At 38.8% G+C, this 23,906-nt stretch overlaps 1 protein-coding gene across 1 annotated transcript in view; it reads left to right on the forward strand.

Moving 5' to 3' along the window:
* The window catches only part of FRMD3 (FERM domain containing 3), a 216,885-nt gene that overhangs the window by 149,941 nt on the left and 43,038 nt on the right, over positions 1-23,906 (forward strand). The window contains exons 7-8 of the mRNA XM_077816390.1: positions 18,824-18,911; positions 21,019-21,107. Of these exons, the coding sequence (XP_077672516.1) occupies positions 18,824-18,911; positions 21,019-21,107 (177 nt within the window). The remainder of the gene's footprint in view (positions 1-18,823; positions 18,912-21,018; positions 21,108-23,906) is intronic.

A 23,906-nucleotide genomic window follows, 5' to 3' on the forward strand; every position in this document is an offset into this window, starting at 1 on the left:
AAACCTTGCTGTTAACATTACATACATAGCACATGCGCTTTCGTTACAAGGTCGCATTTTGCTTCACCCCCCCCCACCACGTGGCTAGCCCCTCCCCCCTCCCCTTGGCTAACAGCGGGGAACATTTCTGTTCAGCCACAGGCAAACAGCCCAGCAGGAATGGGCACCTCTGAATGTCCCCTTAAGAAAAGCACCCTATTTCAACCAAGTGCCCGTGAATGATATCACTCTCCTGAGGATAACACAGAGAGATAAAGAACGGATGTTGTTTGAACGCCAGCAAACATACACTGCAATGCTTTGTTCTACAATGATTCCCGACTACGTGCTACTGGCCTGGAGTGGTAAAGTGTCCTACCATGGTGGACAGAATAAGGTTGCCCTCCCCAGAAACCTTTTGCAAAGGCTTTGGGAGTATATCCAGGAGAGCTTTATGGAGATGTCCCTGGAGGATTTCCGCTCCATCCCCAGACACGTTAACAGACTTTTCCAGTAGCCGTATTGGCCGCGAATGCCAGGGCAAATTAATCATTAAACATGCTTGCTTTTAAACCATGTATACTAATTTAAAAGGTACACTCACCAGAGGTCTCTTCTCCACCTGGCAGGTCCAGGAGGCAGCCTTGGGTGGGTTTGGGGGGCACTGACTCGAGGTCCAGGGTGAGAAACAGTTCCTGGCTGTTGGGAAAACCGGTTTCTCCGCTTGCTTGCTGTAAGCTATCTTCCTTGTCCCCAAAACCTGCTTCCGTGTTGCCTCCATCTCCACTGAAGGAGTCAAACAACATGGTGGCTGAACCCCCTAAAATGGCATGCAGCTCATCATAGAAGCGGCATGTTTGGGGCTCTGACTCGGAGCGACCGTTTGCCTCTCTGGTTTTCTGGTAGGCTTGCCTCAGCTACTTAAGTTTCATGCAGTACTGCTTCAGGTCCCTGTTATGGCCTCTGTCCTTCATGCCCTGGGAGATTTTTGACAAATGTTTTGGCATTTCGAAAACTGGAACGGAGTTCTGATAGCACGGATTCCTCTCCCCATACAGCGATCTGATCCCGTACTTCCTGTTCAGTCCATGCTGGAGCTGTTTTGCAATTCTGGGACTCCATCATGGTCCCTTCTGCTGATGAGCTCTGCACTCACCTGCAGCTTGCCATGCTGACCAAACAGGAAATGAAATTCAAAAGTTCACGGGCCTTTTCCTGTCTACCTGGCCAGTGCATCTGAGTTGAGAGCGCTGTCCAGAGCGGTCACAAGGGAGCACTCTGGGATAGCTCCTGGAGGCCAAAACCATCCAATTGCCTCCACAGTACCCCAAATTTGACCTGGCAAGGTCGATTTCAGCACTAATCCCCTTGTCGGGGGTGGAGTAAGGAAATCAATTTTAAGAGCCCTTTAAGTCAAAAAAAAGTCTTCGTTGTGTGGACGGGTGCAGGGTTAAATAGATTTAACACTGCTAAATTTGACCTCAACTCCTAGAGTAGACCAGGGCTAAATGAATTAATACAAATCAGGATTTCTCACTTTTGCAGAATGTTGTTCCATCATCCAGGCCCCTGTAGCTTGGAATAATCTGCTTCCTCACTGAATCCTATCTCATTATTCTCATGGCCCATTAACTGGGCACATCTTTTCTTTTATCCCAGTGCATGATGGAAGTATTTGTCTCCTGATGGCAACATGAAAACAGTGAAGGAAATGCCTGGAAAGTAGCTGATAGTGCACAGTGACAGCTACAAATGACTTGGTGACTCAATGAGAAGGCTTGTTCTAATTAATTAAACAGATGTACAATGTGCTGCTTCTCTCTCTCTCTTTATGTGGTAGTGAATTCTTTGTTAGGTTTTTATCAAATTGTGACCTTTCATGTGACCATTCTTTGAACCTGACTGAACAAATTTAATCTGATACAGAGGTTGTGACAGGCAGAGACACATGACAGCTTTATAGAGCTGTGATTAATTGTCTTGTGAATTTTAATTAATGGTTGTCCACCTCAGTAAAGTAGGGGAGGGGTACTGTAACAATCGAATCAAACCTTACCAGAGGCTAAATGAAGGCCTGTCCTCATAACAGATATTCTGGTTTTCATGTCATCACAAATAAAGGCTCTTTAGAAATGCAGCTTACCTATGAGAAGAAGCAGTTTTTGTAACTGGATACTAAAAGCAAAGTAGATGTTGGAAGATTTAAGATGCATTAGTAGGACTTTGTGAATGGTTCTTTAAATAAATCAAAGCTGTTTGATCTCCAGCTGTCTGACTTGAATATGGAGCCCTGTCATATTTCTGCGTATGCACCTTACATGGCCGAAGAGAAGCAAACAGGGATAACCCTTAGGAGCCTTGTGACTTAAAGGACTCAGGACTGCCTCTTAGGGTTTGATTCTGTAGGATTCTGAGCACCCATGCAAGGTGTTCAGTATCCTCAATTCCTGCTGAAGTATATGGGAATTGAGGGTGCTCAGCTTTTTGGAGGGTTGAGCCTGAACTTTAAATTTTGCCCTGACTGGCAGAGCGAGGGGGAGCAGAGATACTGATAAATGTGACTTCTGGTCCTCCTGGACTTGTACCAACTGGGCTTGGTGAGCCTGGGGACATGCTCCAGCGTATAATTTGCTGCTGCTTGAAAACGAATCTGAAGAGGGTGAACATTTTGCATAGAAACAACTTCTTTCTATCCCTATTAAAACTGGAGCTCCTACCGTTAATGTCAGGCTAACAGTTGCACATCGTTTTTTAAAAACAAACCTCCCACCCCCCTTGCTTTTTGTTTCAAAGCCCTTGGGATTTCTGGCTTCTCCTTCTCCAGAGCTTGTTTTCGCCTTTACAGTGATACAATGATGATTGTAAGTGAAAACATGAATAATATTTTTATACCAGTAACAATAAAAAAAAAACCCCAAAAACCTTGCCCCAGTACATGAGTAAAAATTTGCTGATTGTACATGATATATTACAGTGGGGTCTTTTAATCACATTCACAAAAGGGGCAGATTTAAGGTTGCAGAAAGAAACTCAGCTAAGAAATTGCCTATTTTTGTGCAACTAAAACCTAGCTTTAACATAGCTTTTTGTAATTAAAATGGCTATACCATTAGGGTTTGGAATCACTGCAGTCAATTTTTACCAGAGCTCAGCTACAGCTATTTATTAATTATATAGCACCATAGAGATACACACTCTCTTGCCAGTGGTAGAAATATACAAATTGACAATTGGAAGATGAGGTCTATGCCCTTAGGAGCAAATTATGACTAATAAACCAATAAAGCAAAAGGACAACTTGTGGGGCTGGCTGCGCTGCGCTGCACTGCACAGTGAAGGAATATAGCAGGAGGAGCAGGGCCAATAAATGCATATAGACATTTCTGATTCAGGAAAGCACTTAAATGTGCTTAAGTCCACCCCCTGTTCAGTACAATATGTAAGGAAATGCTTAACTCTGAGTACATGTTTAAGTGCTGTCCTGAATAGGGATATCCTCTTGAATCAGGGCCTGAAAGAAGAAATAGTATCATGTTTATAAATCTAACAATATTTTAATGAAGCATAATTGCAGTGCTCTATTTTCAACCCGTGATTATTTTTTGTTAAACACAATTGAATAATTGAATGTACCTTTGTAAAGTTCTATTATATATGCTGTTGAAAAGGAATAAAAATAACTATGGAAAGATTATTTTTTAATTAAAATGCTGTACTTGTACAATGTGATAGGATGTAAACTTGGAGATAATTCTAAGGACTTGATTCTGCAAATTCTTACTCAAGCTAGCTGGCATTGCTTATGCATGAAGCAAGGGCTACTCATGAGGCTTGCAAGATCAAGCCATTTCTCTCAGCTCAGATATGGTATGTGGATAACAGTTGAAGTTCACAAATTCTGTATTATGACTCATCAAGGTGTCATTTAATAATTTTTATTACTTTCATTATTTTTATGTACAAGTAGCAACATGGTTTATAATTTCAATATTACCTTCAACAAGCAGCCCTGGCATTTAAGACAATACAATATGCCAGATGTTATAAGGGAGAAACAGATTTATTTCCTTGCTGAAACATAAGGCATCTCTGACTTTGGGCTAGTCTACACTGGCAACGCTAAAGCGGGCAGTGCTTTAACGTGCCTTGTGTGGTCGTGGCGCACTAAAAAAACCCAGCGCTCTTAAAAAAAAAAAAAAAAAAACAACAACAAAAAAAAACAAGGAAAACCACACCTCCATGAGGGGCATAGCTACCAGCGCTGGGAGCACTGTCTACACTGGTGCTTTACAGCGCTGAAACTTTCTCGCTCAGGGGTGTGAAAAAACACACCCCCTGAGTACAGCAAGTTGCAATGCTGTAAATTGCCAGTGAAGACAAGCCCTTAGTTAATATTTATCTATATCTCATAGGCAGGCCTTGTAGCACTGTTGCTTGACAATTCCTGTTAGAGCAACTGAAAACAGAATCTTATATCTGTGCCAGACTTTAACCATTTGGGCTCAAATTTTCCGTGCTGAGTGTCTGCCTAAGACTGCATTTCTTTTGGAGAACTTCAGCCAAACTGGCCCAGCCATTTGAGAGGAGAAGGCTAGGAGGGAAAAGAACATTGGTTCTGCCCAGGTTAAAAAAGGCTAGTAATGTTTTAATTAGGGCTGTCAAGCAATTAAAAAAATATTAATCACGATTAATCACGCTATTAACAATAATATCTTTTATTTAAATATATGGGATGTTTTCTACATTTTCAAATATATTGATTTCAGTTACACAGAATACAAAGTGTATAGCACTCACTTTATATTTATTTTTTATTATAAATATTTGCACTGTAAAAAAGAAATTTTTCAATTCAGCTCATACAAGTACTGTAGTGCAATCTCTATCATGAAAGTGCAACTTACAAATGTAGATTGTGTTGCATAACTGCACTCAAAAACAATGTTAAATTTTAGAGCCTACAAGTCCACTCAGTCCTACTTCTTGTTCAGCCAATTGCTCAGACAAAAGTTTGCTTACATTTGCAGGAGATAATGTTGCCCTCTTCTTGTTTACAGTGTCACCTGAAAGTGAGAACAGGCATTTGCATGGCACTGTTGTAGCTGGTGTCACAAGATAGTTATGTGCCAGATACCGTAAATATGTCCCTTCATGCTTCAACCACCATATGACAGGTTCTGCTCGATAACTATCCAAAGCTGTGCGGACCAACGCATGTTCATTTTCCATCTTCTGAGTCAGATGCCACCAGCAGAAGGTTGATTTTCTTTTTTGGTGGCTCAGGTCCTGTAGTTTCTGCATTGGGGTGTTGCTCTTTTAAAGACTTCTGAAAGCATGCTCCACACCTCATCCCTCTCAGATTTTGGAAGGCACTTCAGATTTTTAAACCTTGGGTTAAGTGCTGTAGCTATCTTTAGAAATCTCACATTGATATCTTTTGTGTTTTGTGAAATCTGCAGTGAAAGTGGTCTTAAAACGAACAACATGTGCTCGGTCATCATCCAAGACTGATATAACATGAAGTATAGGATGGCAAGAAGTATGACAGAATGTCGGTAAAACAGAGCAGGAGACCTATAATTCTCCGCCCGAGAAGTTCAGTCACAAATTTAATTAATGCATTATTTTTTTAATGAGCATTGGCAGCATAGAAGCATGTCCTCTGGAATGGTGGCTGAAGCATGAAGGGGCATATGAATGTTTAGCATATCCGGCATGCAATGTTCCCTCTAGTATTTTCCATGCATGTGTGGAATAAATTTTATGTGCACCAAGGTAAGTGTGGATGTGCACCACCAGTAGAAACAAAAGATCTATCTATCTATCTATCTATCTTTCTTTCTTTAAGAAGTTACAATAGGGATAATTACTCCAGCCAGGGCAGGTTAGGCATTTTAGAACTCACTGCTCAAAGAATTAAATTCAAGTGTACGAGAAATACAAATTATGAAATGCATAGATTGATCAAAACACTAAAATAACACACTTTGAAAAAATAAAATTGAAGAATGTGCGTGCATTTTAGGAAGTACCAAGAAAGTAACAACAACAACAACAATGATGATACAAGTATGTGTTGTGAGGTGACTGTGAAACAGACTGTGTGTGTGGCACAGAGACTGTGTATGTGCTGGGGAAGTTTAAGACGCCGTTCATTGTCTCTTTAAAGCACTCAGTGAAAGTTCTCCTGCTCTGTCATGAGTCCTGTTGTCTTCTCTCACCTGCTCTGTGGAGATGGGGAGGGGGAGAAAGACAGACAGACAGTGTGAGCTGGCTGATGGGCACATCTCAGAAGCTGTGCACTGTCTTTTTAAGAAAGGCACTCAGTACCTTGCAATGCTGACTACAAAAGTGCCCTGCAACTGCCTAGTCTCACTGTCAGATGACGTAAATAAGAAGCGGGCAGCATTATCTCCCATAAATGTAAACAAACTTGTTTGTCTTAGCAATTGGCTAAACAAGAAATACGACTGAGTGGACTTGTAGGCTCTAAAGTTTTACATTGTATTTGAGTGCAGTTATGCAACAAAAAATCTACATTTGTAAGTTGCACTTCAGTGATAGAGATTGCACTACAGTACTTGTATGAGCTGAATTAAAATAGTTTTTATTATTTTTACAATGCAAATATTTGTAATAAAAATATAAAGTGAGCACTGTTCACTGTATTCTGTGTTGTAATTAAAATATATTTGAAAATGTAGAAAAACATCCACAGTAATTAGTCTCTCTTACTGTAGTTCCTTCACCAGACTGTATGTTTTCTATTACATAACTGACTCTGCTTCCTTGGGCTACTACATTCATAATAATTATTGGTCCAACTAGAGATGCAGCTCTTAGTGTATGACTTTATGCAACTCCTTTTACAGAGGAAAGAAAATATGCCATTTCCAAATGGTTTCCCTATTGCTGATACAATACCTGCATTCACTTTAAAGGACAGAACAATAATGCTGAACATCACAAATGTTTTTACTGGAATCAAAATGATTGCTCTTTGTTCAAAGACACAAATACACTGTATGGTTTACAAGGAATCATATGACTTTCTAATGGAGGATTTACCATTTTGATAACAGTCCAACAGCTGTTGACAGCTGGCTGACAGCCAGGATTCCCTGAGATGAGACATATGAGAAGAACTAAGACTGCTAGGGTTGTGATACTCAAATTTCCTTTTCAAGACTGTAGTGGTCTGGCATATTTTTTGCCAGTTTGACTGGAAAGTACACTAGCATGAATGTCAACAACTGAAAACGAAGGCTCTGTTACACCAAGCGTTGATTAATAATCTGTTTTTATATTTCTCACACTGAAAATAAATATCTTCTTGTTATTATTTATATTACCAGAGCATCTATTCATGGACCATAGTGCTAGGTGCTATATAAACAGAAGAAAAGGACCGCTCCTAGCCCCAAAAGCTTGCAGTCAAAGTGTAAGACGAGACAACAGATGGATGCAGATGGGGAAGTACAAGGAAACAATGAGACAATGTTGGTCAGCATGATAGCAGAAGTATCAGCATGCTAGCAACATAACTTACGTTTTTTCTAGGCAATATGGCAGAGGAGAGTTTTAAGGAGATTTTGCAGGAGGATAATTCATCTTAACATGACAGCAAACATTTTTGATGCAGCAAGTGGAAAGGCTGGAAATGATCCCTTTCCATTAGTAAATGGCAGTCTCAAGTAAAGACATTCTTTTCAAATGATACTTTAGTGGAAAAGTCAAAAATACTTTACTAAAGTATCTCCCTGGGGGAAAAAAAGACTTTTAAATAACTGTCTGTGCTGGATGTAAGTTTTCGCACAAATGTTTTGAGGCTTTTTCTTTAACACTGATCAATAACTGCCTGATGACTTTCAGAGAACAAATAATTAACATAATTGTGCCATTGTATGTTTTAGAGGTGAGAGAATTTGCAGTGAAATGCTCCAACATCATCTTAATGGTCTTTGAGAAACTGTTCTGATGGGAACTGAAATTCTTAAGGAAACGTATACCTCTCTAGGTATAAAAGAACATTTGGTTTTCTCCAGTTTTCTCTTCAATAACTTAATCTCCCAGCAAAGGTAGAGAAGACTGAATGTCCTTAAAAGACATCAAAAGCAAATGCTTGAAAAGGCTGTGAATCTAATTCAGTTCTCAGCTACTGTAGAAACACCTTACCTTTTAGATTTTGAGGATGTAGATTGAATAGGCCATTTCATTTTAAAGAAAAAACAAATAATTGGTTGACCTTTTAGTTTTGGTTTTACTTTCTGGTTATTGTTTAGGGGAAACTAGGTAATTATTATAATAAACTTTCAACTATATCACACCTCTGTTTAGACTGATATATGCATAGTTGTACCTTTTAAGATGATGTATTACAGTTAAAAAAAGACTTTTCAATCTGGTTGCAGACAAATAAGAAATCAGTGATCATTGTGGGGTATCTTTCTTTTGAGAAGAAAATGACATCGAAGCGTTAGAAGGACCATCTTAATATGGAAAATATTTAAGTACAGTCAGTTTAAATATATTCATATATCTTTTGTTTCCATAATTTAAATAAAATGTATTCATTACCAAAATTGCATTCTGTCTGTCTGACTTATTCCTGCAATTTCAACTGGCTGTTACTTTACTACTAAATATTATCGTGTACATTCATCCTGATTTTGCAGGGCAGATACCCCTAACTCCAGGAGTCCCAGACATTTCTATGCTTAATGTTGGCATGTCTTATAAAAGCAGCTATTTTGATAGTGGTTTGTTTTGTTTTATGTGGGGACACTGAATTAAATCTGAAAGCTGTTGAAACAAGTGGCTCATATTTAGAGATGGCTGCATTTCAGTGGTGGATGAAGTGATCTTAATATTTAGTTTATCATTTAGTTTGTAAAACATGTTCGTATCATTGGGGATGAAAATAACTACATCAAAGTAAAGATCTTGCCCTTTAACAGTGAAAATTCTTTCTATTGCTGGCATTAGAGGTATCCAAGCTGTATAGCTACTGCCCAGCCTGTGTTGCCATAGTAATACCAGACAGTTATCAGAAATGTCTGATAGAGAATGAATTTACATTCTTATGATCATTGTACTCAACATGCCCATTCTAGTATAAACTGCGTTTGGGGGAACAAGCATCAACCACAATTGACTTTGCACTTTTCAGAAGTCAGTAAAACCCTCAATATCTTCAGCATGTATTTAAATGGCTATTGTAAATCTATGGAATATTTTTAAAAAACAAACATAACCACCGGTCTGGATTAATGGGCTTCCATTTCAGTCTTGACTGACATAGGCAGATTGTTTGTTTGCTGTGCTGTGGGAGCTGCGTTGGTCTCAGTACGTAGGCAGATGAGTCTATTTGAAGTGAGAGATTTTTCCTGTCAAGAGGTTGTGAGCGGATCCCTTCAGCAGACGAACCTCAGTCTAATGGCTTTGCCTTGTCCAATTTTAAAGGAGGCAGTCATTTGTCCACTAGCATTACTTCTTTAGTCTGCCTTCTTTGAACGCCTTCTCTACAGCTAAGGAGCCAATGTGGGTTAACATCAGAGGAGACACATTGTAGGATGGGAATAGAGATTAAGCAGAATAAGGACCCAGGCCAGCACAAAATATCTGCACCCTTTCAAGCTTTGTAAGCCCTGTAACTAGTTGGTCAGAAAGTGTTTCTTTTGACAAAAATTATATACATTGTCGTATTTTTTTCTGCAATATTTTATACTGACAACCAGAAAATGGAATATTTCAGCAACAAAAGCTGAAACATTTCACTCATTTTGGCAAAAAAGAGAGGTTGAAATTTTGCAGATTTTGGTTGCCAAAAATGAAAGAAAAGTTTTGGGTTTGGATTTTTGATGTAAACTCCTCAAAACATATTCAGGAAAAAACGGAAACTTCCATGGGGGGAAAACAAGCAGTTTTTCATAGGAGAAAACATTTCAAAGAAATTTTTAAAAACAAGTTCAATCTGTAATTGTGTGTGAATAATGGAGGGTGGAGAGAGTGAATCAGACCAGAACTAACATTTACACAGCAAGCCTGGAGAGAATTTTTGGAGGCATTGAGTTAAGGAGCAATCTCCATATGAAACCAGCTGATGTGTCTCAGAAATGGTGACTAGAGCAGCAGTGGAACGTCTGGAGAAATCCTCTGTGTCTTTAAAAAAAAAAAAAAAACACAAAAAAATCCACCCCATACTTCTATTGTGAATAACAAGGAACAAAATTTAGATTGGTTTGCATGATTTTACTAGGAATCTCATGTGAGTCAGGAGCACATGCTGTTCAGTAGTAGGAATGACTTGCTAAAGTGGAAAAATATGGTCATCTTATGCTGTGCCATTTGTTAGAGCTGCCCAGAGACTGCTGCTTTCCCAGCAAAGTTCTCTTCTAGAAAAGGTAGTTGGAACCATGAATGTAGAAGGCATTTGTTGTCTTCTCCATGTTTATCATCCTCTAGCTGATATAGACTTTGGGGATTGGGTTCTGCTGTTCATCACAAAGCTGAGTGAATCCAGATGCCTCTCTGCATTCCAGTTAAGGGTTTCTTGAGTGCAGAGGTTTTTTTGGGTTATCCAATAAAGGGGAAGTGGCCAGCTTTTTCCTTCCCCTTCTCCTTCACATTGAGAACTGTGTCCTAGGAAGTAGGTTTACTAGGGCTTTCAATTTGGGCACAGGCCAGTCTCACTGCTGTCTGTCTCCTAGGATAAGCTCCTGGAGCACAAAGTGGTTTTCATCACTGCTTTGTTATGATGGAATGTCATTATGTTGAGATACAAATATCTAAAAGGTGGTTTGCTTAAACACAGTTTGAGATAGTGTGACTTCAGAAATCTTAGTTAAGTGCTTTGAAATCTGATAAGGAACTAAAGTTGTGTTGTTACTGTTGTGGTATTAAATCAAATACTGTAAATATTTGTTTTAAATGAATGATCTTCAAAATTTTATGATCAGGAATGGGAAGTTTACGTAAAGAACACAAAGGATTCTGATACCTGGATGGACTTGATGTTCGTGTGTTTTCCTGGCTTTCAAATTTTCCACTAGGATTTCAGCAATTAGGCTGTTAACTAGTTGCTGGTGTTTCTTCTTTTTCACATACAGAATAATTTAAAGCTTTTGCTCTGTTGTGATCCCCATTGCCAGGGGAATTCCAAGAGCAGCAGTGCCATTGCTTAGATAATTTGCAAAGTTTTGTCTTGCTATTTTCAATTTAAAAGACTCGGTGACAAACTACGGAACAGGGTTAGAAAGTAGTTTAGAAGATTTTTCATTCTGCACTTCTCTATAAATTTATCTGCATGGTAATTTCATTGTAACTACTGCAAAGCAATGTAGTCAAAAATGGTATACTTAACTGAGTTTAGCCCAGAAGTAAAAAAGGCACTGTTAGTAATTTTAATATATTTGTATTTAAATGGTGCCTCATTCTGATAGTTTCAGTGCTTAATCCTCCTCGTCTCCGCACTAAAAACCTAATGCCAAGTCCTGAAGTCTTTACTTGGGTTTTAATGTAGCCTGCAATCAAAACTGTTCTTGAGCACATAGGAAGTTTGTCTGAATAAGGGCAAACTAAAAACTATGTAAGGACGTCAGCATACTAGACACATGGCTTTGTAGAATTCTCAACTAGCATGGATAAAAAAAGATTAAAAAAATCAGCAACCCCACACAATCTGGTAGCTGCCCCTGATAAGTAAGAAATGAATCACCCAGAGAATCCTTTATAGGACACAGGCAAATCTACATAAACTTAAGAAAACTTGAATGTCTTGAGTTCTTCTAAAAGATGCCACACGTGATCTCATATAATGAGGTGGAGACCATTTCAGAGATGGAGGGCCTTCATAGAAAGTCCCTGTGATCTATCTTGCAGTACAGGATGATCAGCATCAACAACCCTGAGTGGAATCTCAAAAGGGACTTTGTTCTATGTTGTTTAAACCTGTATAACCTTAGAGGAGTGGAGGGCTCACAGCTTACATTGGTTTCAGTGGAAAGTGAGGATGCTGAACACTTACGAATATTAGATTACATGCATGCTTTTTAAGTCTTTGAATTGCTTTTAACCTGTCCACAGTTTAGATCTTAAATGTTGAGCAATGACTTCTGGAAGGGACACAGTCTAAATATTCAGCAGCAGGTCGCTCCAAGTGATACAGAAGTGATTACGAAATCATGAACAACAACTCTTAAATAATGCTTTGCACTGGTAAGTCTCAAAGCATTTTAGAAATACGTGTCATTACCCCATTTCACAGATGGGGAAACTAAAGTACAGAGAGCAGAAGTGACTTGCCCAATATCATTCAGCAGGCCAGTGGCAGGAAATAAATCTGACCAACATTTTTTGGATTCACTGTTCCATGGTTCCCTAAAAAACCATACATATCAAGCTATTTAAAGAAACAAGACCAATAATCCTTTAAGGTGCACCCTCAACTCTCTGACTGCAGCAGAGGATGTGCTCTGCTTCTCATCAGGCCCCAAATGATAGGGAATGAAAGAAAAAAGTATTTTAGAAGTGAATTTGTGCAAGGGGGGGGAAAAATCAGTGACATCGCCCTTAATCCACGTCCCTGGAGAGCATTTCCCATTGAGTTACATAACTCCCTGGCCTTCGAAGCGCATCAGAGCCAGAGGTGCATATGGAAGTAAATAGTGGGAGTTTGTACATCCTCTAATGTACACCTCATTAGCTTAAAAGAAAATAGCAGAACACATTGTGAGCTGCTCAGTTCTACAGTTAGAGTATCTCTTCTTCAAAGTTTTAGCTGGAGCTTTGAAATGGATAGATTCCTGTGGGATAGTTGCAGAGTGCACACAGGATGAGTCATTAATACATAGTTTATCCCAGTTGTAGAGCTCTGAATTCAAATCAGAAATGCATTTTTTTGTTTTTAACTGTAGGCTGCCAGGCTTTTCTGCACCAAAAAAAAAGTCGTTTTTCCTGAGTGCATGGTTCTGGGCTTTCTGACCTGGAAACTGATCATGTAAAATTTCTGAGGATATAATATATTTAGGATTCTCTTTCATGCTGCATTATATATCTGTGTCCTTGTGAAGCCTACTGGAAATACAATAATTTCAATCAGGAAAGCATACCTAGCTTTCCTGATTGAAGTGAAATATAAGCCACAGAGATAACGGAACAGTTTCCTTCCTAGTTTGCAGGTTCAGGGCAGTAATTAGAGGATTTCCTCAGATGAAAGGATTTTGTCTATGTGAGGCCATCTTAAGCAGAAAGTTTAAAGGCTCCTGACTCTGATCAAAAGTAGCATCTAATGTTAAGACAGTGATCAATTTGCAGCTCGCCCTGATGTTAGGATTTGACATAGGTACATTTATTTAGAAAAGAAAATGATCTCCTCACCATGAAAAGGGCCAATTAGATTATTAAGGTAAGGTTTGGTTCATTCTCATGATGTTGCTTGTACAGCATAGAGGTCAAACATGTTCTGTGCCTCCGTGATGTTCTGTCCTGAGACAATTTTGCCATGTTATGCAGTAGGATGGCTGTGAGGGACATGTCTGTTGATGCCATCCAGCCATCATGTTTTAGGACTTCTGTGGGGTCTTTTCCATCCTGCTTTCATTGGGTCAAAGTCAAAGATCTTTCTCACAGGAAAGCTCAGGCAGAATAGATGACCGTACTACCTTAGAGAGTGCTGGACATCCATTTGAGAGAGCATGATCTGTCTAGTTAGGAAGAAGCTCTCTTCATTCAACTTGAATTCATACTGTTTGATGTTTTTGATCATTTGTAGATACTTCGTCTGAGTGGTGTCCAACCTCTTTATAGTGATCAGCCACAAGTCACATATTGACCAAAGCAGCATATATCCTTAGCTTCATCTCTCTGCTTATCAAGGTCTTTGATTTGTGAAAGACGTTCTTGATGAGGTACCCTCTTATTTATAACAATTTTGCAATGTGGGCTTCAAGTGCTTTCTTGTTGCTGACCATGTTATTGATAGAGACAAGGTAGATGAAATCACTGACAATCTTGACTGGATGGTTGCCCACTAAGATTCTAGAGCCCACAGCATGTCCAAAACCACCAACTGGAAGACTTTTGGTTTTTCTCCAATTAATTTTCAGGCTCAGCTTTCCAGGGCTTTCAGTGCCACAGCCAGCTCATCCACTAGTTCAATAACTAGCACTATGCCATTGGGAAAATCTATGTTGGTAAGGTTCTTATCAAAGGGTATGCCTAAAATACATTTACTTAGTGTCTGGTCAAGCACTTAGTCTTTGACTGCATTGAAGAGTTCTGGGGATGCAATGCATCCTTGTCGAACACCTGATGTAATTCGGAAGAAGGCAGTTATTTTCCCATTTACAAGAATGCAGCTTGAGGAGCCATCATATAAGAGATGGAACATTCTACAGAGTTTGTCAAGGAAGCCTGCAAGTTTCAAAATCAGTCAAAGCAATTCCCTGTTAATAGTGAAAAGCGGTCGTGAAATAACAGATGCAGTGTGAATGGGATGCTCGAATTTTCATGCCTTCTCCATAAACTGGCACACTGAAGATTTGCTCTGTTGTGGAATGGCTGGGAGTGAAGCCAATTTATGGTCTTTTTTCTGAAGATATCTGAGGGTCAGGCCAATAAGACAGAAGCAAAAACTTTCCTCTGGATGGATAGAAGAGTAATGCTGCCTGACCTCAACCTCATCCCCTTCTCTAGCCTAACTATTTCATTGCCACAAAGCTAGGGAAAACTAAACAAAAAATGCTTCTTGTACTCCCTGGCTTTGCAATCTAATCCTTTGGTGCTTGTTCCCACTCAGGCAGCAAAGAAAAGAAAAAGAACTCCTTGGCTTTCAAGCAACCAAAATGAAAAATGTGTCCTTTTAAAATCCTGAGGTCTGTCCTTCTGGTTTAAAATAATCCCACTGCTCTGACACAATGTCAAGGCTGTCACTTTTGAATACAGAAGGTGGGGGCCTGCAAGGATTTTAAAAAAAATACTTGCCACTCCAGGCTTGTATTAAACCCCCAAGGTTACAGCTTTTCTCTGACCTTGGCTTGGTAAACGCTGCCACCACCCAAATGCAAAAAAATTCTTGGACCCAGGAAGGAGCACTTGGGAATTCCTCCTTGTGGGGTACCCTCAAGCCCTTTCTCACACACACACCCACCCCCTCTGGGGAAGACTTGAGAAGGAAAACAAAGAAAGACCTGAGAAAGAAAACCAGCTAATCAAACACCAAAAATCCAATCCTGTTCTTAAAAAAGGTAAATTTTATTAAAAACAAAAAGGAAAAAATACATCTGGAACTTAGGCTTTTGCTAGATTTTAAAAGAGCAATTCCAAAAATTAAGAACCCAAAATAGCTTTCTTGTGGGTTAGCTTAAAGGTTACAGGCAACCAAAAGCATCTGAGTTAGCACAGAGGAGTTCACAAGCCTTAAAAAAAACAAACAACCAGAAATAAACCTAATTGTGTCTTCCTAAACATTTCTAATTTACTTACATATTTGGGTTTTTAAAAGTAGTTCTAGATATGATCTGATCATTTTCATATCCAGTTCAAACTTCACACAGCATTCCTGCTGCCCATCTCTTCAGCCCAGAGACAGCAACAGACAAAGGGCAAGTTTCTTTCCCAATTTTAAAAGTTCTGTCCTTCCCATTGGTTCTTTTGTTCAGGTGCCCACTTTTTCCCCCCTTTATCTGGTGGACTTTAACCCTTTACAGGTAAAGCAAGTAAAGAACAGCTACCAAGAGGGATTTTACAGCTAACTGGCTGGCTGTCCATCAAAGGAAGCTACCCCCACCCACTTCATTTATCACAGTTGTGCGTTAGGTTGCTTGCAAATGCAGTTGATTACCAATGGTTGGCTATAATTCCCCTGATAGAGGGCATATCATTTTTAAAATTTTGATACTGCGCTTGACTTTAAAAACATCTCTGTATTTTGCACTTTTGTTTTCTTATTTTAATACTTTGTGCAATAGCTATTTTGAGTTATGTCTGTAATTAAGACCCAACCTCCCACCCTGCTGTGTTTTGAGTACAGCATGCGATGTGACATGCACAAAGATCATTGAATTTGGAGAGCTCTTCCCATTATGTTGGGCATGAAGGACATTAATTGTATTTTTTGATATAATTTTTTAAATATAACCTGTCTTTTAGAAATTTAAAAAGCTAGCTTCCAAAATTTCTGCTACTCCATAAAAGTGCATACTTTCCTTCCAGCAAAGGGAGACAGAAAATCCATGGATTTTCTGAGGTCGGGCTCTACTAAAAGGACCAGTTCTGAATGAGCAACCAGAGCCTCTCTAGTTTCCCCCCATTTGTGTGACTTAAACAACTGAAGTTATTTCAGTCAATTTGTGCTCTGTAATCTACAAGTATGAGGCAAAATCTTGTAGAATTTATAATATTCATTTATATTGGTCCGGCTCATTATTTCTACTTGATTTACACTACACTTCAGTAGGGTTGGTCAAAAAGAGGTACGTGGGTTTCCTCTTCTGCAAAAATTTCTGAACAAAATGAACATTTTTAGTTTTAAAATTTTTCATGGAATTTTTTCAGTGTGGCTAAACATGTTCATTTCAGATGGCTTTGTTTTCATACTTTACCCTTTTGTTTCCTACTGGAAAAAGTTGAGGAAAAGTGAAGAAATCCCTTGTTCTTCCCAATCTCTACCCTCCCCAAAAACCCTCACCTTGAAGTGAAATGAAAATTTTGATTTGAAAGAAAATGAAATTTTTTTCAGTTTAATAATAATAATCTGTTTAGAAGGAAACCAAAATTTGTGAAAACTCATTTCTTTCCAAAAAACTTTTTATCATGAAAAAATTCAATGAAAAATTGTTGACTAGCTCTTCTCTTATTCTCCAAGTTAATGTTTTACATTGCTCTGATGTAGATTATAAGGAACAGACATGCCAAAGTAAATAGTGAGTCAGTGAGGCACTGTTCTTCAGGAGACAGAGAGCACTAGACTGGGACTCAGGAGACTTGGGCTTTGTTCCTGGATCTCTCATCTATGGTCTTTTAGTAGAGAACGAACATAACTTAGACTTTCCTGAATAAAAAACTGGCAAAGAGACAGAAGTAAAAGCATAGAAACGAATGTGAATTTTCTTTATGGCAAGAGAACTACAGCGGGGTGCTGCAAGATTGTGTACTAGATCTGATGTTGATTAATATATTTACTAATTATTTGAAAAGAGGGGTGAGCTGTGACATAGCCAAATTTGTAGATGACAAAGGTGCTTAGGTTAGTCACCCCCAGGGAGACTGAGGAATGCCAGAGAGGAACGAAGCAAGCAAGGATAACACTGCAGGCAGCACAGTGGCAGATGTAGTTCAGTGTTTTGTAAATGCAAAATCATGCACATTGGAAGAAAGCATTTGAACTACTCTGACGGCTTACAGGGTACTAAACTGATTGTATCACCTCAGGACAGGGACCTGGGCAGCTCAGTGAAGTCCTTGCTTCAGTGTGCAGCTGTGGTCAAAGCAAACTAGATATTAGGATACCATAAAGAGTTGTCTCTCAAATCACCAATACCTCTCTTTGAAAATATTGGCATTCCACAGCATCTTAAAAAAATAATCTTGCAATGGTTTATAATGGAAGCTGGCAATGAAGGAATTAAAACCAGTAAAATTTGCTTCAGGGTTGACTTTGCATTCCAAGTTTTAGGCTTTAGTGAATATTTGTGGTTGATTATGGAGCACTTCCTAAAAATAAGGCCATATAATAGAAATTAATAATAATAGAAACTGTTGAATTGGAATTCATTTGCAAATTGGATACAATTAACTTAAGCTTGAATAGAGACTGGGAATGATGAAGTCATTATGCAAGGTAACCTATTTACCCTTGGTTCCCCCCTTCCCCCCCCCCCCCCGACGTTCTTGTTAAACCCTGGATTTGTGTTGGAAATGGCCCACCTTGATCATCATACACATTGTAAGGAGAGTGGTCACTTTAGATAAGCTATTACCAGCAGGAGAGTGGGTTTGTTGCGGGGGAGGGGTGAGAGAACCTGGATTAGTGCTGGAAATGGCCCAACTTCATTATCATACACATTGTAAGGAGAGTGATCACTTTAGATAAGCTATTACCAGCAGGAGAGTGGGGTGGGAGGAGGTATTTTTTCATGCTTTGTGTGTATATAAAAAGATCTTCTACACTTTCCACAGTATGCATCCGATGAAGTGAGCTGTAGCTCACGAAAGCTTATGCTCAAATAAATTGGTTAGTCTCTAAGGTGCCACAAGTACTCCTTTTCTTTTTCCGAATACAGACTAACACGGCTGTTACTCTGAAACCTGTCATAATAGAAATGCTGACAGATTTTAAACTAAGGTGGTGGTAGTGGGGTTTGCTATAATTAGGCATGCGTCTCAGTAGTCTGTGTAATATGATTGCCTTGTCAATACCCTGAGCTGGAAGGAATGTATCTTAATCTGGACAATCCTTTTAAATTAGTTTGGGAGGTTGTGTGTGGAAAAAACAGATGCTGAGGTTTATTTCATGGTAAGACTCGACTTGTGCGTAGACAAGAACATTTCATGGATACTTGATAACCCTGATTAACTGCACAGATCACTGGAGTCCTGGCAGTATGCAAAAACCATCAAAACTTAATCTGAAAAGACTAGGCATTAGGGCAGAGCACCAGCAGAAGTCACATGAAAGATCTCCTAGTTCTCTCTTTGAAATGTTATATGGTTGAAATTGTGTACGTGTTGGTAGGTCTTTTCTTTCTTTGTCTGGTTTTGATGACTGTGGCCTACTGAACTGAACCGAATTATACATTTTTCCTTGTTTTTGTTAAACTGCTACATTTGCATTGTGTAATTTCAGAGGACGGAGCCCAGCTGTTGCTGAATTTAATTTACTACTGAAAGCACATTCTTTGGAAACCTATGGTGTTGATCCCCATCCTTGCAAGGTAATAGTTCAGGGTTTTTAAACTAAATTATCTTACAGGTTAATAAAACCATCAGATTCAATGAATTAGCCCCATTTTTATCCAGCCATGTGTACTAAAACATTTCTAAAAGAGCCTCCCCAGAAAGTGAGAGATGTTGCAGCTTTGTAAAATGTTGGTTGATAAACACCTGTGTGTCAGTCCCAGAAGACCTATGTGTCTTGCATAGGCAGTATTTCATAGTATGACACTCTAGCGTGCTCTGTCAGTATGAGGAGATTTTTGAGGGGTCCTGGCAGGTCACAAGTATTGTAATTCCATCCCAACCATGTGAACAACTTGTAGTTCTGTGCTGTCCTCTTACAACAGTTATTGCTCAAACTGTTTCTAGTCAACAGAAAATAGCCTAATTAAACATATTAAGTAGAGTATATTTTGCCAGGTGTACTGTGGGAAAAGTTTTGATAACTGATAATTTCTTTGCCATTCAAAACACTCTTAATGCCATCTTATGGAGGGGTTTACTAAATTTCAATCTTATATGGCGCATGCAATTCTTGAGAAACAGTATATTAGAGTTAAACAAATACTCTAGATGGGAAATACTTGACATTTTCCAAGAATTTCAGTAACAGTGTTACTGTTGTCCAGAAGCCACCACCAATTGCTAGGACTTCTAGGCTGACATTTCAAACACAAGTGTTTCAGTTGCAGCAGCCACATATACAAACCATAACACAAACAGGAAATTGCATATACAAAAGGGTGAATTGGACATGTACTTATGTATTCAGCTTCACAGTCCACTACTATTCTGTGTTTCTTTTACAAAGGTGTCTTTGGTTATAACCACTAGTTGTCTCATGTACAAATGAAGCCACCATACATCTGCGTTTTTGAGTGATGGTGCATTACCTGTATAATTTGCTTTTAAGGTTGCCCGTTTTTATGATGCTCTAATTGTTACTTTGCATTGTTATATTTCAACAATACTGCATTCCAACATGGTTTATGGGGCAAACTAAGTGACCTATAGATCCCACGCACACATGTAGCAGTTTACAGTGCTCACCATTAAACAGTCAACCCTTATCCAAAGCGGTATCTGCATTATTGCAGGTATTTCTATTCTAAATTAGGTATGGGGCCCGATCCAAAGCCCACTGAAGTCAATGAAAAGACTTCCCTTTACCTCAGTGAGCTTTGGATGAGAACCATTCTGCATTATTTTAGATGTCATCGTATGGGTATTATAGACTTTTTAATAGTAATCACAATAGGGTACTTACATTTGAAACTGTGTCCCTCTGTGTTTTTGCTTTTACCTTCCACAAGAAGCTTAAAAAAACCCTAATATTCTTTGACTGCATAATAATTTGAAATAAAGCTTCTAGAACAGTGAAGCAGATTATGCCAGGCAAATGAGAGTTTGGAAATAGGCATAGGAAAGCTGGTTAGTGTAAAACAAACGGACTTAAACTTTTGCTCAAAAAAATTGAATCCCACTTTTTCTTTGTGGAATTCAAAAAAAAGTGTGGTGTACTAATTTAAAAGAAAACCACTTATATTTGCACTTCTGGTTTCCACCAAAATTGGAAATATCTAAATACAGCAAGAAAGACTGTCTTGTGTCAGTCTTTCCAGCACAGACGATATTGTGAAGTATTGGAAATCACATGAGAGAGTTTTTTCTTACGAATTTCAAGGCTGAAGGACATAAGATGAGAATACCACGTCTGGGCAAAACTGAATCCCTTGCTTGTATTGGTGAGCATTCTGTTATGAAATGGGACTATTTGTGTATGTATTCGTAGAAAAGAATAAGCCTTTAAGTGCTACCATTGTGCCAAAATCTACATGTGAAGAAAAAGCATAAGACCGTTTTATCCAGTCAAATAGTAAGAAACAAACAAGACTTTTTATAGCTGGTGATTGAACTTAGATGTTGAGAAAAAAAATTAGTTGACCGTTAAGGCTTAGTCCTAAGAAAAACATAGATACCATATCTGTGACTGCAATGGACTAAGACTTTACACCATCAACCATGAATGTTATATATTGGGGGGCGGAGAGGGGGGAACCAAACAAACAAATAGCTGTAATTTGTGTTTTTTTCTCTTATTTTAAGGATTCAACCGGGACCACTACCTTTTTAGGATTCACAGCAACGGGCTTTGTAGTTTTCCAGGGAAATAAAAGAATTCATTTGTTAAAATGGTAAGCATATCAACTAATTAGATTATTAAATATTCTTTTATTTGTGTTTTCCCCCCTAATTCCTTTAAGGAAACTAGAGGTGGAATATTGAAGATTCAGTTCTTCTCCCTTTCGCATTTTATTTTTCCAAGGATTTTTAGATCACATATGAAAAAGAAATTGGTCTCATTCTACTTCTTACTGGAAATTAGTCTACATGACAAACTTGAATAAGTCAAACTAATTGACAGAGATGCTCAAAAATTGAATAGCTATGACGTTGGAGGTATAATGGCAGGGGTGCATAGGAAGGTTTCACAATTCCTACTACATTATGCTTGGCTCTTGAATGTGCTGTCAATTTCTCATTCAAATATGAATAAAAATAGGATTTTTTAAAGAAGGACTTGAGGTGGGATTTTATATGTTTATAAATGATCATTCCCTTTCAGATTTCTAAATATAAGTAGATTTGGTCCTAATGTTTTTTCTTTCTTAAGGCAACTTGCTTCATATCTCAAGGATTTCACTGTTATAGGGCACATCTGAAGCTATGACAACATTAGTGAAGGCAGATTGAAGCTCTCTTGCCAGCATTTCCAGTCTTTCATAACATCTTCGGCTTTTCGGAGGTTGATGGAATAACTTAGAAATTATGGTGTACTCCACTTATTTTCATTTTAAATAGCTCTGATGAGCAAAATGGATTATGCAGAAGGTCAATGGTCAAGTTCTAGAATAGGCCACTACTTTGATTAGAATTATTGGCAGTTATAGTTGTATTTGGTGTGGCATACAGCCAGGTCTTTGGCACAGGCTAATTTCCCTTTATATCACTCCATTGGTACAAGAGAATTACTGCTGCCCCAGAGGGGGATTCTCTTGTCATAGCCTAATCCCATACCTTCCAACATTCTTGGAGCAAACCCTAGTACTTTCAAGTCTTCATAAATGTGTACAATTTTGAATAATTCTGTAGATACATACCAAGACTAAGAGAAAGAAGGATAGAGGAAAGAAGAAATGCAAAAGTCTTCAGAATTTCATATTCTTTGCCATTTGTTTCCTGGAAAATTGTTTTATTCGTCTCATCCTATTACCAGGATTTAGTTCCAGCTCCCCAATCATCTACATTGCAAAATAACCCCTTCTTCCAAATCAGTTTAATTTTGCTAATTGCTAATAAAAGCAGCTCCATTCAAAATAACCACCTTCATTGCAAGATAAAACCAAACGCCGCTCCAAAAACCAACACTCCATGCCAATTTAATTGCAAAACATCCCCACACACATACTGAAAGTATTGTGGGGAGCACTGGGAGAGTTTTCATTAACGCCTCAGCCATCCTCCCCATTTTAACTCCAAAGGTTTAAGTGGGAAGTTCAAGTAATCAGAGAAATTGCTGAACCGATGACAGGAGCAACTGCCTCCTAGATGGCTCTTCACACAAAATATTCCCAGAGCATCATCTTAGAAGGGGATGGAACAGAGCTGTCATTGATTGCCATTCCCCAAGAGGTGGGGGAATAGGGAAGAGAAGCCGTACAGATGGGGATTTCTCTGTAGACTGTTTTTTTTCCTACAGATGTACAGAAACATCTAAAAACCCATAAAGTTGGCCAGTCTGGAATCCCCCGCTTGCCTAAAGTCAGAGTAGCCACCTCTATCTATTTCTCTAAACTGCAGTCAAATGAAAGCATTCTTGGGGACGGGGCTAGAGGTCTGGTTGAGATGTGGTTGGAGCACATGGTGCTCTGGTGATCTGCAACCTTTAGGCATCTTCCCTTGTGTTCAAACCTTTCATTGTGTACTGGCAAAACATGCTCATCTCAAATAAATGGGTCAGTCAAAAAAGAAAAAAGCAGCAAAATATTAGGCTTATCACAGAGGCTCAATTAAAATGTCTGAGTAATCCTCCGTCCTTTCATTGATACGGTACATTTATGATTAAAATGCAGTACCTGTTAGAAAGTTTTTTCTTTGTAGCACATTCCTCTTTGCATCTAGAATCTCTTCAGCGCCAACCATTTGCTTGCTAAAGTCTTAGAAATGTTTGAGAAACTACAGTAATTTTAATAGTTTTATTCATTTAATAATTTATCATGCAATTAAATGAAAATACATAAACTAGGAGGGGAAGGAGGTTATTGCACTACTGATATGTCCTCTTTTAGTGGTTTAAATCTTGATTAGGACACACAGTAAAATATATGTTTTATCTCATACCCAATATTAGAGATACTAAGCATCATAAAAACCCATGCATTTTGGCATATTATGAGCTATTTGTAAGTGTTCAGATACAATGATGAGTGACATCAATGCATAAATAAGCAGATATGCAAATAGATGGGATATTGCTGGTGAGAAACAAGATGCATTTGCAGCATTCTGTTTGGAAACTTCCAGACCTTTCTGTGCAGCATCTGGCTCCTAAAGGTTTTACCTGTTCTTCATTTTAAGTACCAAATGGGTTCCAAGATTTTAAAGATAAGAAAAATTCTGAAGCATAAATATAAGTTCTTATTGGAAAACCCAGGAAGTGGGTGGGCGCAAGCCCACCCACTGCTAAAGGCCCCTCCCCCAGCCTAGCGGGAGTGACCACTGGACCCAGGGACCAACTGATTACGGGGGACAACTAATGAAAAACAAGGACTGGAGTGAGGGTCAGAGGTTCAAAATGAGGATACCGGATGAGGACACCGAGCAGAGAACCCATTGCTCCTCATAGCTGTTGAGGGAGCCAGCGGACGCTGCCCAGTGGAACTCTGTCCGGATGCGTGAAACTAGGGAGGAACAGAATAGGCCCCGCAGTCACA

This window comes from Eretmochelys imbricata, chromosome 5, assembly GCF_965152235.1.
Source record: "Eretmochelys imbricata isolate rEreImb1 chromosome 5, rEreImb1.hap1, whole genome shotgun sequence".
Classification (NCBI taxonomy): domain Eukaryota; kingdom Metazoa; phylum Chordata; order Testudines; family Cheloniidae; genus Eretmochelys; species Eretmochelys imbricata.